This window comes from Lytechinus variegatus, chromosome 1, assembly GCF_018143015.1.
Source record: "Lytechinus variegatus isolate NC3 chromosome 1, Lvar_3.0, whole genome shotgun sequence".
Classification (NCBI taxonomy): Eukaryota; Metazoa; Echinodermata; class Echinoidea; order Temnopleuroida; family Toxopneustidae; genus Lytechinus; species Lytechinus variegatus.
In genome coordinates, this window is record NC_054740.1 from 79,347,761 (window position 1) to 79,364,593 (window position 16,833).

The following is a 16,833-nucleotide window of genomic DNA, read 5'->3' on the forward strand; positions in this document are numbered from 1 at the left end:
AAGAAATAAGTGATTCAAATCATTATTCTTTTTTTTTGGGGGGGGGGGTATTAAGGAATGATAATTCTCTTTTGGAAGAGGATATAAATTTGGTATTCAGTACTAATTTGAAAAGAAGAAATAATACAAACTGGAAAACAAAATAAATGCTTGAATAATGTTTTTGTTATGATTCTTTTGATTTCAGTTACTAAGTCAGCTGCCAATTTGGACGCAAGAGATGCACAATAGGGATTTCAGCTTTGATCTGGATGCAGCTGATTTCATTCTAAAGAGTCATTTAGAGCTTGTAGAAAGTATTCAAGAAAACACTGTTCAACTCATTCAAAAGGTAAGAAAGATATACATGAAATTTAGAGTTTAAGATTATACCAATGGCTTCTTTGCGATAGTTACCCTAAGGTGGGGGGGGTATTTGGAAATAAAAATAAGTAGCCCCCCCCAAAAAAAAAAAACCCCACAGCATTTCATCTCCAAAATACAGACATTAAAACATGCTTTGCATGACTTGCACATTATCATTGTGTGTGGGTTTTCCTGAAGGTATCTTTAGAAAGTCATATTTAAAAAAATTATTTACTGCTTATAGTATGTCAGAGCAGCTTTTCTGATTCCCCATTGTTTTGTCTATGCAGAAAAGTGGTATTGTAAAGGAAAATGTGATTAGTGAGATCCCCAATACAAACTGCAGCTAAACATGGCTCAGACTAGTCTGGTTTTTAGATAAGAATGGATGAGACTATGTGTTGTAAGAATACACTTGCATTAGGCAAAGTGGGAGTAGACATAGTGGCAATTGGCATCCTGTCTGGTGCATTGGCAGATAGACGTTACCCTGTATTCTTACTGCTGGCATGTGCACGTGTATGAAATGTGGTGACAGGGGAAGCGTGCCACTTTCATCCTTGATCTCGAAGACTGTTTGCAGCCATTAAGGCCAATGTGAACGTGTAATTAAATCAAGATTAAGAGAAACTTTCTCCTCCCCCCCCCTCCTGCCCGATCCCCTTCACAAGTGTGAACAAGAAGCAAGGTACCCCTGATCACCACTGGCTCTCCTTGAAACACTTTGATGAGGAGCAAATTAGCTTCACTCTTTTGTTTGTCTCGACTTGATCGAAATACTGCAATACACTTCATAGTTTTGCATTTTTCTGTTCAGTTGTGACAAGTCACTTCTATTTTTTAACCTTATTCAGGGTGACAGGAGAAGCATGCCACTTTCATCCTTGATCTCGAAGACTGTTTGCAGCCATTAAGGCCAATGTGAACATGTACTTAAATCAAGATTAAGAGAAACTTCCCCCCCCCCCTCCTGCCCAATCCCCTTCACAAGTGTGAACAAGAAGCAAGGTACCCCTGATCACCACTGGCTCTCCTTGAAACACTTTGATGAGGAGCAAATTAGCTTCACTCTTTTGTTTGTCTCGACTTGATCGAAATACTGCAATACACTTCATAGTTTTACATTTTTCTGTTCAGTTGTGACAAGTCACTTCTATTTTTAAACCTTATTCAGGGATATCAACCAAGTCCCTTGATTTTTTGTTTACAAATACATGTAGCATGGTATGTTCCTGTAGAACTTCACTTTTCATTTTTTTTTGCCTGGTATTGTTGCACATAATGAATCGAGCCCAATGTCTTATTTTACTACCTCTGTTGTCTTTTTGGCAAAAGTTGGTAAGTTTTCCTTGGACACTTCAGATGAGCTCTAAAAAATTTCAGTGACAGAAAAACTTGATTTTCTTATCAATCTATCAAAGTGAGATCTTTGAAAACTTGACCCTTTGTAAGAGTCGGATTTTGATTTTTAAAAACTTTTCTATGTGAAAATGATGATAATGACACCTACTACCCCTTCATATATGCATAACTACATTTTCCTCAGTATCCCTACTGGTTGAGTTTTTTTCCCCTTAGGCAGATGTGGGATACCTTACCCCAAGGTGCTGGTAGTTTAGAAGAACACTGCATTTATCATATAGCAGCTGATATACGATTAATTGCCGGGATCATACCACACTTTCTATGAACTCATTAGGATATAACATTCAACTGCAAATACTTTGCTGTGCCTAAGTTCTTGCTGATGGTAATTTTTACTTCTGGAATATGGCTTCATGGTCTTAGAGTTTTCAAGCTATGGGAAGAACTAGGGAATCACTGGTCAGAGTTGTGATGAAGCCGTGTTTGTCTGTAAATCTATTTTGAGAAAAAACGAAGGCAGGATATTTACGAAGGCTTTTGATGCATAGTATTCAAATACAACATACAAGTTGTGAATATGTTGAAGAAGAATGGAGTAGATGAAGCCTATGTTGCAAGAGCAGGATCCTAACCAGTAATCGCAGTGGTGATGCTTTGATTTCTTGTGGATTGTATATCTCTACTAACAAGGATTACTATAGATGGGCATTGGTAAAAAATGGGGTAATCAAATATAACCCTTCAACCTCGTCTAATGTTTGGACATTTAAATGGAACTAATTGACAGTGGTAATGATAATAATAATAATAGCTAGTTTTTATATAGTCCTTTTCCCATACCGGCTCAAAGCAGCATATTATTACCCTGGTCATTGGATTCTGGAATATGGCTTCATGGTCTGAAGTTTTAGAGCTTCAGTGATGTCTTCAAGAAAGACTTCAAGATGTAAAACTAAGAAGGTGTGTATAAGAATCATACATTTTGACTAGAACAGGGTAAATCTAATTAAGTAAAGAATTAAATCATAAAATTTTGTCAAAATGAATCAACAATTTTAAATGAGATGTTAGTTTGTCATAATTCATATCATTGGAATTTATACCAATTTTTCTTTCCCTTGAATGTTTCCCTCCAGATTTTCATGTTTTGTGACCAACTTTGAGTTTTGGAGATTTGGAGTTTGGTAGTCTAGTATTGAATAGGATCTGTTTCAAAGGCATGCGGGACTCTGGTTCCAATATGGATTTACACTTGCCACTCCTTACCAGGGAGTGTTGCTAAGTCAGTAGCCAGTTGAATGTGAGAGTCAATGTAGTTGTGTCTGCATTGTAAGCACCACAGTCACAGTGCCTTGTTGAAATACTCTCTGGAGAGAGGAGAAAGTACGTACAGCGCATTGTCCTTTAATAGCAAAGTTCTTTCCGACCAGAAATTGTTAGAAAGTTCGTAAATGAATTAGGCAATGTACAAGAGGAGAAATATTCTTACGATTACATGTACATGAAAAAGGTGAATGCACATGTCGGTATTTTTACAAAAGTCTTGGCCATTCCCATCAGTTTTTTTTCTCTGTGTCTCAGTTTCTGTTTCTGTTTGTGGTAACTCCCGTAGGAACTCGGCAGGACAGCATTTTGTGCTGGTAAACGCCAAGCTGGTATATAACCAATTACCTTGGAAACATTTAACGTCTAGGTTAATCAGTCATAGTGGCTGACGTAATAGACGACAGATATCACTCTTGGGCCTTTTTATCAAAGTGGAGACAATGAGTTGCGAACTCACAACCTTGCGATTGTGAGTCCAATGTTCTAACCACTGGACCACATGACCCACCCAGTTGTTTTTTGTAAGTCAAATATAAAATGGGGATCGTTGTGTAATCCTGTATGCAATAAAATGATGGAGGTGACTTCTACTATTAATTGTTTCATATATTTTAAGTCTAAGAAATGCTACAGCAGGAGACTGCTATTCAACAGTCAGCTAATATTTCACATTATGAAGCAAAACTATCAACCCTTATCGTAGTTGTGATACTATTTCTTCAAGGATATGTTTAATACTGCATGACAAGAATGGCATAGATTATGCAATTTTAATTATGCATAGTAAAAACTAAAAATAGTACAATTATAAAGGCCATACTCATCTCCTGTTTTGCCACTTAAAGGTCAGTATGATTTGCGATACTATACGGTCAATTACATTTCTAGGACTGACTGCCAGTTTATTAAACACAGCCTGATAGGACAATAGCAGGTACTCCAGGTAAAGGGAACTCGCACAAAATTAATCAGCTCTTAATTCTCTTGGCCTGACCGGTGGATAGGCTTGTGTATTGGTTGATTATGAGGATTGGTTACAAATGAATGGAATTGCGGGAATCAATGATTGCATTTTCATGCCTTGTGCACTAGACAAAGAGACAGGACAATGACTTGTTTAATGTACATGATTGTGGAAGAATGGTTTAGAATGCTGTGTAGAATCATGCATATGAATGGGATTTTTGTTCTAATTTAGAAAATATATATATATTTTTTGGAGAATGTCATGCCATGCATGGTACATGTATATGTCCTAAAATGATGAAAAGGCTTTTAATTGATGTCACAGTTTACTAAAGAGAAATGCCTGTAGTTGTAGTAAACACTGACTTCATGAGAAAGTCTGTAAAACCAGGCTTATTGTCACTATATCATCGAGGATCTAGATCTGGTACAGTCACATAAACTGAATTTTGTGAAATCTTGAAATCTACACTGAAAGATATTCACACTGAAGATCACCAACACAGTTATAGCGCACGTGGGACAGTGTATTATTATTGCTTTGAATGTCGTGCCCGACGCTTGACCCGAATCCTGTTATTATTTGCTAATTTCTCAGCAAATACACAACTTCTTCCAGAATCCTTTGGCACATATTCTTTTATACAAACAGACACTTTGGTGGTCATTTCATTGGATTCTGTACGAACTCATTTTGATAACGTTACCAAAACTGACATTTACATGTACCTTTAAATAATAAAAAAGACAAAGAAGAAAATAATAAAAATGCAAACGAACAAACCTCTGTCTGTTTGTAAGTGCCCAATTTATGAATGCTCAAATTTCCTCCTGGTGCATTTACATAAACTTAAGATTAAAAGATAATTTTCACTTATGTTGTGTGTTCTGATGTTCTTTGTACAGAAATACAAATATTAAGAAATCTGTTGGCGTAACAAGACATTATTTCTAGTGTGCTCAGGCTTGGTTTGCTGAATGATGCCCCATTTCTGAAAATTGTAGAGTTACCTTCAAATTAAATTTTTCGTTATGTAAAAAACTTATATATCTTATCAGCCATATTTAAATAATATGTAATGGAATTTATAATTACCCCAAAAATATAAATTTTACCCCCCCCCAAAAAAAAATGTGAATAAATAAAAAAAAGAAAAAAAAAAGAGGTCTTACAGTTCGACAGCTCCCAAACCGCCACCAGGACACCACAGGATACAACTTGCAAGGAATAGCTTTAGGTTTACGTCTACTACAGGCACATCATTTCGAAAGAAGATGATGATCTCTACATCTTTTCAATCAATCATCCAACCATAGGTCATCATTAAATACCATCAACTGGTCACCCTTAATCCAGCTCCATGGACCTGTTACACAAAACTTAGTAATTGATCTTACATTTTATTTCATACAAGTAATTTCCCATGTTTATCAATTCATTGAATTGTACCAATAACCACTATAATCAGTTGCTAAGCCTTATGAAAGGAGGGTTAGATACGGTTAATGGAATTGAATCATACATGACCAAATCTCTTGACTCCCGCCACGGCATTCCTACTCGTGGAAAAAAAAGGGAGGAAGCGTAGTAATATTTCATCATAAATCCTCATTAAATGCCAATTAATTTGGGTTGTCTCTCGGACCTGTCATCAATGGGCTTGATGTAAATTGTTTGTATTACAATGGTAGTAGCATGCATCATCCTCGAGTCAGTTGTAGGGTTCTTATTCTGGTTTTGATACTATCTGATATCACTTGATCGAATTCTGACTTCTTTGCTATTCAACATTTTTTAATCCAGCTTTTTAACAGTATTTTCTACATCATAAAGGACACCTTTCTGATGTAAAGTTGGATATATTTGGAACAACGCTCAATGTAGGAATTACTAACAATAGACTTGAAAATTTAGGCTCATGAGCAAACAGTGGATGCAATTTGGTATATTTATTCAAAGGCAACCATTTGGAATAACAGTTGATGCTATTTTTCTTTACTACATTTGTTGATATTGATGAATACTATTGGATCAGTGATTGATCAGGAATTCAGAGAGCAATTGTTAGTTTAACCATCAAGGCGCATTCTTTATAAATTTAAATGAAAGCATTACATGAATCAATAATTGAGAGAAATTGTAGCATTTTCTTCTGAGGAACGTCGTCGTGTTCATTATCTGATTTTTTAAGGTTACAATTCTGAAATTGGAACAGAAACTATATTTGACTATTTGTGTCTATTTATTCACACCGTTGGAAGAATGATGTCAAATGAACTAACGAGACAAATTGAAACACTGTCCTTGGGAGTGTTATGTACAAAAATTTTAGCAGTCAGGCCGTGATTGTTTTTCCCTATTATGAGGAATCATCATTTGACTGATGTTTGTCTCAAATGAAGTAAAATCTGTCATTTCTATGCAGTATTTGTTTGCTTGTTACACCCATAATATTGACGATAGTCTACGGATGATTGGCTTGTCAGGACAAGGAACAATGATTTTCTGTTGCATAGCTTTTAAGTTAATCTGATGTCGTGGGTGATTAATTAACTAAAACACGCTGTATACATCAATTATTGTTCTTTTCGTATTGCACATTTTTTATTATATCTTGCGACCAGTGACATCTGGAGAGATCTTACTGGACGGTTATTTTATGGATACATAAAATGGCTTGAAGGCCACTTGATGTCCATTCTATGTGTTTCTGATATCATAAATGGATTTGGATGAAACTATAACTTGCACTGAAGGACATTTCAGATGACTATTGTATATTGTGGCCTCCAGTAGGATATTTTAACAGGATGTATGGATACTCAAATGTAATGGATGATGGTCAATTTTTGGTCAGTAACCTTACTGTCTCTACAGAGAGGATACATGTATATTTATTTTGCTAGACATGTTCAACATGGAAATGGTAATGAAAACACCTGTATTGTAATCGTTGTGAAGTATGATTTTTCTTCTTCTGTTTTAATGTTTAGTGGAGATAAATTTCATGCGAATGAAAATATTTTGTTTTAATAAGACAAACTTTGATTACATTCTGATTGTCATATGTTGATGGAAGTAATGAGGTATATTTTGTCTTTATATCAGTGTATGAAATCATCAAAGGATGCAAGGAATTTTTTTTCTCTGCATTGTAAAGGGATCCCACGTTGTGTCTTTTCATTCCAATCCTACAGATTCAGCACAGACAATACAAAAGGACCGAGGTCTCATTGCATAAAAGTTACCATTATGGTAACTTTGCCATCCAAAGGTAATTACCATGGTAATGAAGCTTATCAGCCAATCAAAGTCAAGGATTCTATGCAAGTTACCTTTGGATGGAAAAGTTACCATAAAAGTAACTTTATGCAACGGGGCCCAACAATGGAGCATTGGAATCATTATTGCAGTAAGCTGATGGACATCAATAATGTTCACCTTATGCCTTCCTACATGGGTTGTCCATGTATAAAGCTTATGGAAATTCCAAAATTAAGTGGTGAGCAGATTAATATATTGCCTACTGGAACCAGTTGGTTTCTGTACCAAGCCAACTGGAATGAAAGACTTCTTATAGTTAACATTCCTAATTACACATTACCTATTTACATATGTCCTATCACAGGGCAGAGACCTGGTCCAGCTTTTTGACTCGGCTGGGAAGGTCTCCATGAAAACGGGCTCCATCCCCGCCCAGACCCGGATCACGGTGCTCCTGGACGACATCCGAGATGCCTACCTGGAGCTGGAGGATGTGTCGGAGAGTAGGAGGATCCAGCTGGAGCAGTGCAGGGACCTCAGGCAGTTTGAGGTTGATGCAGAACAGGTAAAGACCTCAGATTAACAATGTTGTTCAGATTACATTTCTGCTTTGATTGGGGATGAAATGAAAAAAAAAAACATTTGTTATCAATTGCAAATTTCAATTACAAATCCACAATTACCAGGTCGATTTTAACGAGAGCAAACAAATCTATACTCTCAGTTTCAAGAAGAAGATTGACCTATCACTAAACAATCGACAAGTCCATTTTAACAGCAAATAAATTCATCCAGTAATCAATCAATTTCTAATTCGGTGCAAGAATTAGGAACTTTTTGACATGAAATTGAATGCAGGTTTAGTTCAACACCCCTTGTACATAAACAATTTGTGGAACCATGGAAAATGAGAAATGAACAAGTTGAGAAAACAGAATTAAAGGGTCTAATATAAAAGATCCTTTGTCAGATAATCTACTCAAACCTAAGGTTCGAATATAATTGATGTTATCTGAAAGTACGATTCATAAGATGCAAAAACATTATTCCTGGGATGTTACTTCTTAAGTCCCTCACATTCATTTTTTTTTCTTTTTGGAAGGTTGAGACCTGGATCCACACTGCTGAGAAGATGCTGGCCGTAGCTGCTATACCAAACTCACTCAATGAGGCAGAGCAACTACAGGCAGAACATCAGCAATTTGAACTCGCTATCGAGGTAAGTAAGACCATCAGAAAGGGGGACATTGGGGCGGGGGGATCGGAGGATAGGGATTTCTGATATTGTAGTGATGACAGTGATTACAGTGGTGATGAAGAAAGTATGAGGAAATATTGATGGGGATAATGGTAATGGAAAACATCAGCAATTTGAAGAATTATTAAGGTAAGGTAGATTATCTGGGAGGAAGATGCTGATGGATGGTGTGTTCATTGTGGAGGTAGGGGGTTGGATTATTGATGTAATATTAATTGGGGTAGGAATGACCATGGTTAGAGTGATGATTCAAGGAGTGAATGGTGATATTGACATTGAGAAAGATAATAGTAATATTGATGATCAAATTGAATGAAATTATGATATTAGTGATCTTCATCATGGAAAAGTGGTTATGCTGGTTGTGGTGGTGAGGCTGATGATGAAAAAGCTGAAGATAAAGAGGAGATGGATGATGATGATGGTGGTGTTGATGGTGGTGGTGATGGTGATGATGATGATGATAATGATGGTGATGATGATGATGATGATGATGGTGATGATGAAGATGATGATGATGATGCTGATGACGTTGATGATGATGGTGATGATGATGGTGGTGATGATGATGATAATGATTTATGATGACTGCTGTGATGGAAGTTCCTTCAGTTATTGTTTTAATTTAACTCTTTTCTTGAGCTTGATACTTAAAATCACATTCATTCCTTCCATCTATCTACACCCTTTTCCATTTCAGAAAACCCAAGAAAGTGCAATACGTCTTCACGACACTGCCTTCAAGCTCTTAGAATCAAGACACTATGATTCTGAGAGGATACAAGGAATTGCCTCCAGTATTGAGAGGAGATGGCAGGCCCTTGTCATGCAATCAGAAGATAGGAGGAAACTCTTCCAGTATGCTGCCAGCTTTTACAAAACTTCAGATAAGGTGTGTGCAAGAAAGGGCTTTTTTAAGTGGAATGAATAAATTTACCAAATTTATTAAATGAGAAAAATGGGATTTGCACAAATAAGTGCTGAAGTACTACTAAGTAAAGATAACATCAAGTTGTTTAAAACATGGAAATAGCTATTGTTAGCTATAAATTTCTTCCCATGATATGTAGGAAGATTACCGATAGAAATTGGTCGTCTGCAAGAGGTCATTTTTCAGATGCCCCCATATTCATAATATACCACAAAAGTAACTCTGAAACAGTGAGGCTGACATTGAATGCACTGTCTGTTACAGCTTGTCTGTGGGCATTGCAGGCAAATTTGGGCAGAATTGAGTAAATTTTTTAATCTCTTTTTGTAAATTATCTTACAAAATCCCCAGTTCTTAGATATATTATACATGTAAAAGACCTTGTATCCACAATTCACTCCCAACCAGGACTAATTTCTATCTTAATGATCTTCCCTGATCATCAATGTACCCTTCTGTCTCAGGTGCAATCAGTGTTAGAAGATCTAGAGAGGGAGTACACTCGGGAGGAGGACCTCTGCGGTGGGGGTAGCGGGGACCGTTCCCCTCCTCAGGTCAGTGATGCCGACATCGCCAAACACATAAGCAGGCATCAAGACCAGAAGGAAAGCTTCTTGAGGGCGTGTACCATGGCCAGGCGCAACGCAGAAAGCTTTCTCAAGTACCTCAAAAAGTGCAATGTTTACTCAAGCCAACAGGGCTCTAGTATTGCCGACAGGACGAGAGGGCCTGAAGGTTATGTCAAAAGTAAGTAGTGTTGTTTTAGGCCTCCTTCTTGTACAGACTACAATTTCTTCAAAATCAATTTTAGCTATGGAAAGCCAGCAACACCATATATCATCCAGAAGCATAGTGTTGAATGATATCCACCTCCATGCATGCATCATTGATTTGCCAAATTAGTGTGCCATTAGCATGGGACATTTTATACACCTTGTGTAATGACAAAATATGGTGTCACTGGCTGTCTGTTGGTGGGATTTAACTGAATCCATATTTATAGTTTGTGATTTTTTTTTGTTTCAATGCACTTTTTGTTAAACGTCTGAGAACAAGATTTTTTGTTTTTAATCATTGACTATGACAACGAATTAATTTAATTGAATTGAATTCCCAGCATGGCTATGCTCAGTTTGGTCAGATGATTATGAAAAGCACAAATATGTTTGTGTGACATGATAACATTGACATTCTCAGAAGTATGACATCATAACATTGACAATAAGCTTGACTTAAATAATGCCTTGTAAGTTTTGGTGAATCTGTGTCTGTCATTATTCCACTACATAATGACCAATTTTTATGTCTTGAAAGTCGTGGGTGAAATGAGATAAAAGCATCATTTTGTAGATGCATTTTATGATATTGCAGTTCATTTCCTTTATACCGTAAAGAATTCTGTATCTATGCATGATAGTGCTAACATTTGCTTCATTCTTCTGTCTCTGCCTTTACAGGAATACTAGAAGAATTACTGTTACAAGAAGACAAGGTGTTAGACCACTGGACTCAGAAGAAGAAGCGATTGGACCAATGCTTGCAATATGTCCTGTTTGAAGCTAGTGCTAGACAGGTAAACATTCAAACCACATTTCGGTATATCTCAGTGGATAATCACCTCTTGTTCATAGATGTAATATTATAGTATGTGTGGTAGATGGCAGTTAACTTTTTTCATGTTCCAGTAGATGACTTAAATAGCTTCTCAGGAAATACAAATAACTCCCCTGAACTCTTTCACAGAATTTTGATGCATATCCCTTATTTGCCTTCTTTTTTTGCTGATTTTTTTTTTTGAAAAACACTGGAACGTATCTGAAGAATAAACATTTTTAAATTTCAGGTTCCTTTATATCCAATGATCAACCCCTTCTGATCCTAAGCAAAACGTCTACCATTTAATTGTTTATGAAGGATTGGCCAACCACATAACCTAGGGGTCAATGTCTTACCACTTCACCACTCAGTAACTTGAGAAGTCAACTTTACATTGTTAAGGCTATTTATTTTAAATTTTTATTATGTTTCATTTTTTATTCCAACGTGTATGTATATATGATATTATACCTGTTACCTTAACAACTCATCCAGGCTTTAAATTGGATCCATGATACGGGAGAGTTCTACCTATCAACCCATACCAAGCTAGGGGAGGATAAGGAGGAGACAGAGGGACTACTCACTGAGTACAATGAATTCAAGAATGCTGCTAAGGTAAGTAGATAATAATAAAAATGTAGCGCAGCAATATAGTGCAGCAACTGTGTAGGCACACAACTGTGTTGACCTTTTCTGTGCTTCTGCGTTTAGCAGTTAATCGGAAGTATATATGATGAAACCTGTAGCAGCCAAGGAAGATGGAATTTTTAAGGAGGAGAAAGCAGTAAGCAGAAGAAAGAAAGGTAAAAATGGAAAGAAAGACCGAAAACGAGAAGGAGGCTGCTTTGTGTAATGACATCCTTCATATATGATAATTGTCATAGTTGAATAGTACAGTATGCTTACAAGTTGAAAATTCAAGTTAGAAATAGACCCTCTTTTGCTGTATTCTGATACTTCATCAATTCATCAACATGAACTGTTTGTTATACCTTTCTCTTCCAATTGGAGAATGTTGTTGCCATTTCCCTTGTATTGGGTTTATTTAATCAGGCAATTATGTTCATTCAAATAGTGAGGCGAGGGATATGTTCCTTACAGTCTCTTGATATCTATTGAAAAATTCACCCAATACCAACTGTGTCCAGATGGTGACCAAAGTAACCAACATTTCGATGTCATATCCTCCTTCCAGGAAAATGGTGAGAAGGTCAAGTTATTACTACGACTGGCTGACAGTCAGCTTGAGAAGGGTCAATCTCACGCCTCCCGGATCAAGTCATGGGTCAGTGCAGTGGACAAGAGGTATAGAGACTTCTCACTACGAATGGACAAATACAGGGCTCAACTGGAAGGCAAGCTGGGTCTAAGCCATGAGGTGGGTTTATCAAGGAATACATGGAATATACTATGATGTGATGGTGAAGATGATCAAGGATTTTCGGGTGATCATGATTGTAGTGTTAGTAATAGGGGTAACAGTAATGTTGTGGGGATTGCGTTGTTAGTTGGTGTGATGATGATGATGATGCTGATGTCGATGATGATGATGATGGTGATGGTGGTGATGGTGATCGTGGTGATGATGGTGATGATTATGGTGATGGTGATGATGATGTTGATGATGATGACGATGATGATGATGGTTATTGAAGGGATGATGATAAAGATTGTGATTATGATTTTGATAGTGATTGTGGTCGTGATACTGACAATAACCATAATTTTTATAATGACGAAAAAGACAATATGGAGAAGTTGAATGAAAAGGAATATAAATTGAACAGAATTAAAATGACCCAAACCACTAGGAGAGAGAATATTAGGGGACTATGATGTTAGATTGAATTTGAGGAGCGTAGTAGATCCTCTTTTGAATCGGTAGAATATACAAGATTCTTAGGAAGAAAAATAGTTTTAAAAAGATGACAGAAATGACAATAAAAATTAGGTGTTATTATACAAATAACGAATAGGCATGAGTGCGATGGTGCAAGATTTTGCATGAGGTGAAAGAAAGATGCTCTATTCAACGAGGCTAACGCCTCGTTGAATAGAGCTTTTTTTTCTTTCACCGAATGCGCAATCTTGCACCATCGCACGAATAAGAATAATCGCTATTTGTGCTGTACAACGCCTCAGAATTTAGCAAAAATATTGTAAAAAAAAGCGTTTTTCCCTGCAGTAATCTATGAAAAGGGAGCAAAAATATTGAAAGCAAAATCCCACAAGTGCACATGATTTTGGGCAGCATTGCGCATTTAGCCAGCAGGCTTATACGCGTATTGCACCTTCATTTTTACTGAGCGCAATGAATTAAATCGCATTGTGACGTCATCTCCTAAAGCCGTGCAACGGTACATTTTGGATGGTACGTCTTTTGTGCAACAGTACGAATGTTTGACATTCAGCCTCCCATTTGCTTGCGTACAACAAACTAAGTAGGCGTTGTACAATACTGACTACATATACAAGATATTTTCACGACCTTAGAAAAGTTTTTTCAATTTTACTTCCATTCAATGATAGTGAAATGACAGGAAGTAAATCAGTTTTTTGAAGACTTTTTAACCATCTTCTTCCCTTCTTGCCTGTAGGATGATGGAAATCTCTCATTAGACAATCGGAAATCAGACACCAGTCTGGAAGTAAAGTTAAGAGATGCTGCCAAGGGTATGGGTGAGGAGAAGAGAAAATCAGCAAGGAAAAGAGAGTTCATCATGGCTGAGTTACTACAAACAGAACAGGCTTATGTTAGAGATCTTCACTGCTGTCTCACGGTAAGATGGGCTATATGTCTACAAGAAGAAATCTCAGTGAATAAATGCTGGTATTCATGATTATTTATTTCACTCATCAATATTAAACCAACTTCATGACGCCATGTTTTGATAGACCCTTGCTCTACCACTCAGCCGTCATATGTCATTGGTTCATTTAATCATGGAGACTACTTTGTCCATTGTTTTTACTTTAAGTGCTTGATGATTTTGTATGTAACATCCCATAGAATTGAATATCTGTACTGAGCTACTTTATGTAATAGGATCTATATGATTTCTGTCAAAATTGTTAGTCAGGAATTGTATTTGTTCATGTAATGTAATGGTTGATTGAGATGGCCACCTGCAAGTTGTATATCACTCAAACATCTTCAACATGAAGACAATGTTTTTCTCCTCTATCATGCTCATGTCAAAATGTTGTTGACAGCACATTACAATATGCTCAATTCTTTGAAATAACCAATCTGGTTGAATGTCTGACTCCCATTTTTCTCAATTCTTACTTCACTTTGTGAATTGACTAACCCAGGAACTAGAAACAGAAAAATCATTTTTGGAAGTTTTGAGATATAGGGGGTCGAACATACATAATGTATGGAATTATTTCCATTTATCATTTTATGATTTCCTTCTTTTTGAAATTATTTTGTAGAACTACATGTGTGAAATGATGGCATCAGTAGGAGAGGTACCAAGTGGCATCATTGGAAAGGAAAATATCATTTTTGGGAATATCGAGGAAATTTATGCCTTTCATAAAGAGTGAGTATTCTTTGTTTCTCTCTATTACATGTTGTGGCAATATTCCCCCCCCCATTTATTTATAAATACTGATGGAGCTAATTGTGGTAATGGTGGTGATGATGATGATGGTGGTGATGATGATGGTGATGATGATGATGGTGATGATGTTGATGGTGATGATGATGATGATGATGATGATGATGGTGATGGTGATGATGATGGTGATGATGGTGATGGTGATGATGGTGATGATGATGATGATGATGATGGTGATGATGATGGTGATGATGATGATGATGGTGATGATGGTGATGGTGATGATGATAATGATGATGGTGATGATGATGATAATGATAATGATGATGGTGATGGTGATGATGATGATGATGAGGAGGATGATGAGGAGGAGGAGGAGGATGATAAGGATGATGAGGATGATGATGATGAATATCTGATTTAAATTTGTTTGCTTATGATAAAGAAACACAATTTATATTTTTTTGTTATTGTCATGATTGTACATATGTCAGCTATTGAAATCAGCTTCTGCTATGTCTATGTGACTTACATAATCAAATTCATTGGATGAGTAGTCAATAAATTGAGAATAAACGATTGATATATTATGAAAGTTTCTCTGCAATATTCATAATAAATCTTATGATAATTCTTGAATTCAGATGAAACACCTAATTTTGAACTTGTTCTTATCCATCATTTCTATTTTATTTATTTTTTTTTTACAGCATTTTCCTTAAGGAGCTAGAGAAATATGAAGCAATGCCGGAAGATGTCGGCCATTGCTTTGTCACATGGGCCGACAAATTCCAGATGTATGTAACCTACTGCAAGAACAAACCAGATTCAAATGCCTTATTAGTAGAACATGGAGGAGCTTTCTTTGATGTAAGTAGAATATCATCATAAGTAACATAATACAAATTGAATTTCATCCATAACATAAAAAAAAACGAAGGAAGCTTTCTTTGAAGTCAAAACCAAAATATGGATTAAACATGCATGCTATATTTTGAATTATATTCCAAATACTTACAATCTTGAAGCCTGATTGGGAAAAATAAATCTTATGGTGAATTGTAGATTTGACCATCACACTCAAGTTGGTGTTCTGTTTTGCATTAAAAAAACCAACTGCAACCCTTTCATAGAAATCTATTACGATATAAAAAATATTAATGCTGCATGTATAATTATTAAGGTATTAGTGATGATTTTATGGGCCTGAATCTGTCAATAAATCTAACATCTATGGTGTATGTTTTTTTTTTCTTTAATGCATGGTTTTTGGTTTTGATGATCTTTAGTTCACAAATGACTCTTGTTTATTACGTTTTATCTGTCCTTCCAACAGGAGATGCAAAAGAAGCACAACCTTGGTCTCTCAGTTCAAGCTTATATAATCAAGCCAGTACAAAGAATAACTAAATATCAGTTGCTGCTCAAGGTACGAAAAACACCATCTCTCTGTCTCTTTGTTTGTTACTATATTTATGTATAAATTTGTCTGTCCTTCTGTATGTTTGTATTCCTGTCCCTCAGTATAAGCTTATATTATCAAATCAGTAAAGAGAATAACAAAGTATCAGATGCTGCTCAAGGTAGGAAAAAAAAACATTTTCTTTCCATCTCTCTCCCATTGTTTCTCTGTATGTAATTGTGTCTGTCAATCTGTCTTTTTGTATGTATGTATGTATGTATGTATGTCTGTCTGTCTCTCAGGTCAAGCTTACATAATCAAACCAGTACAAAGGATAACAAAATATCAGCTGCTGATTTGAAAGGTTGAATCGTTTGTATTATATAAACATTAATTTGCTTAAATTGTTTGATTTTTTTCTGGCAGGATCTTCTTGCTACATGCGAGGAAGGAAAAGGAGAAATCGAGGATGCATTAGACGTGATGTTAACAGTACCAAAGAAAGCTAATGATGCAATGCACGTCAGCATGTTGGAAGGATTTGACGTAAGCTTTGAAATTAATTGATATTATAATCTACATTTACATATACACTGTACTATTCCTATCCAACTCATTGCAAGGAAAGTATATAATATTTTCTTGAAATTATTAAAACCTCCAAATATTGAGACCATTAAAAAAATTAGACTTTCTAATTACAAAGCTTTAAAAAATTCTTGTATATCATTTTCTGTGTGACCTGAGAAAATTCTCAAAAGTTTTCTTTTGTGATACACCACCTCTTACAGAATTTTAATTAACGAGAAA

General features: G+C 36.0%; 1 protein-coding gene across 2 annotated transcripts in view; it reads left to right on the plus strand.

Moving 5' to 3' along the window:
• Window positions 1-16,833, plus strand: part of LOC121424342 (kalirin-like) — a 52,774-nt gene that overhangs the window by 17,607 nt on the left and 18,334 nt on the right. Inside the window, exons 4-16 of one of the 2 annotated variants that reach the window (XM_041619995.1) lie at window positions 188-331; window positions 7,632-7,832; window positions 8,370-8,486; window positions 9,226-9,417; window positions 9,921-10,203; window positions 10,914-11,029; window positions 11,548-11,670; window positions 12,251-12,433; window positions 13,653-13,835; window positions 14,494-14,603; window positions 15,332-15,491; window positions 15,958-16,050; window positions 16,450-16,569. In XM_041619995.1, the coding sequence (XP_041475929.1) occupies window positions 188-331; window positions 7,632-7,832; window positions 8,370-8,486; window positions 9,226-9,417; window positions 9,921-10,203; window positions 10,914-11,029; window positions 11,548-11,670; window positions 12,251-12,433; window positions 13,653-13,835; window positions 14,494-14,603; window positions 15,332-15,491; window positions 15,958-16,050; window positions 16,450-16,569 (2,025 nt within the window). Of the gene's footprint in view, window positions 1-187; window positions 332-1,375; window positions 2,671-7,631; window positions 7,833-8,369; window positions 8,487-9,225; window positions 9,418-9,920; window positions 10,204-10,913; window positions 11,030-11,547; window positions 11,671-12,250; window positions 12,434-13,652; window positions 13,836-14,493; window positions 14,604-15,331; window positions 15,492-15,957; window positions 16,051-16,449; window positions 16,570-16,833 lie in introns of those variants that run through there. The other variant, XM_041620002.1, reaches the window with a different exon arrangement.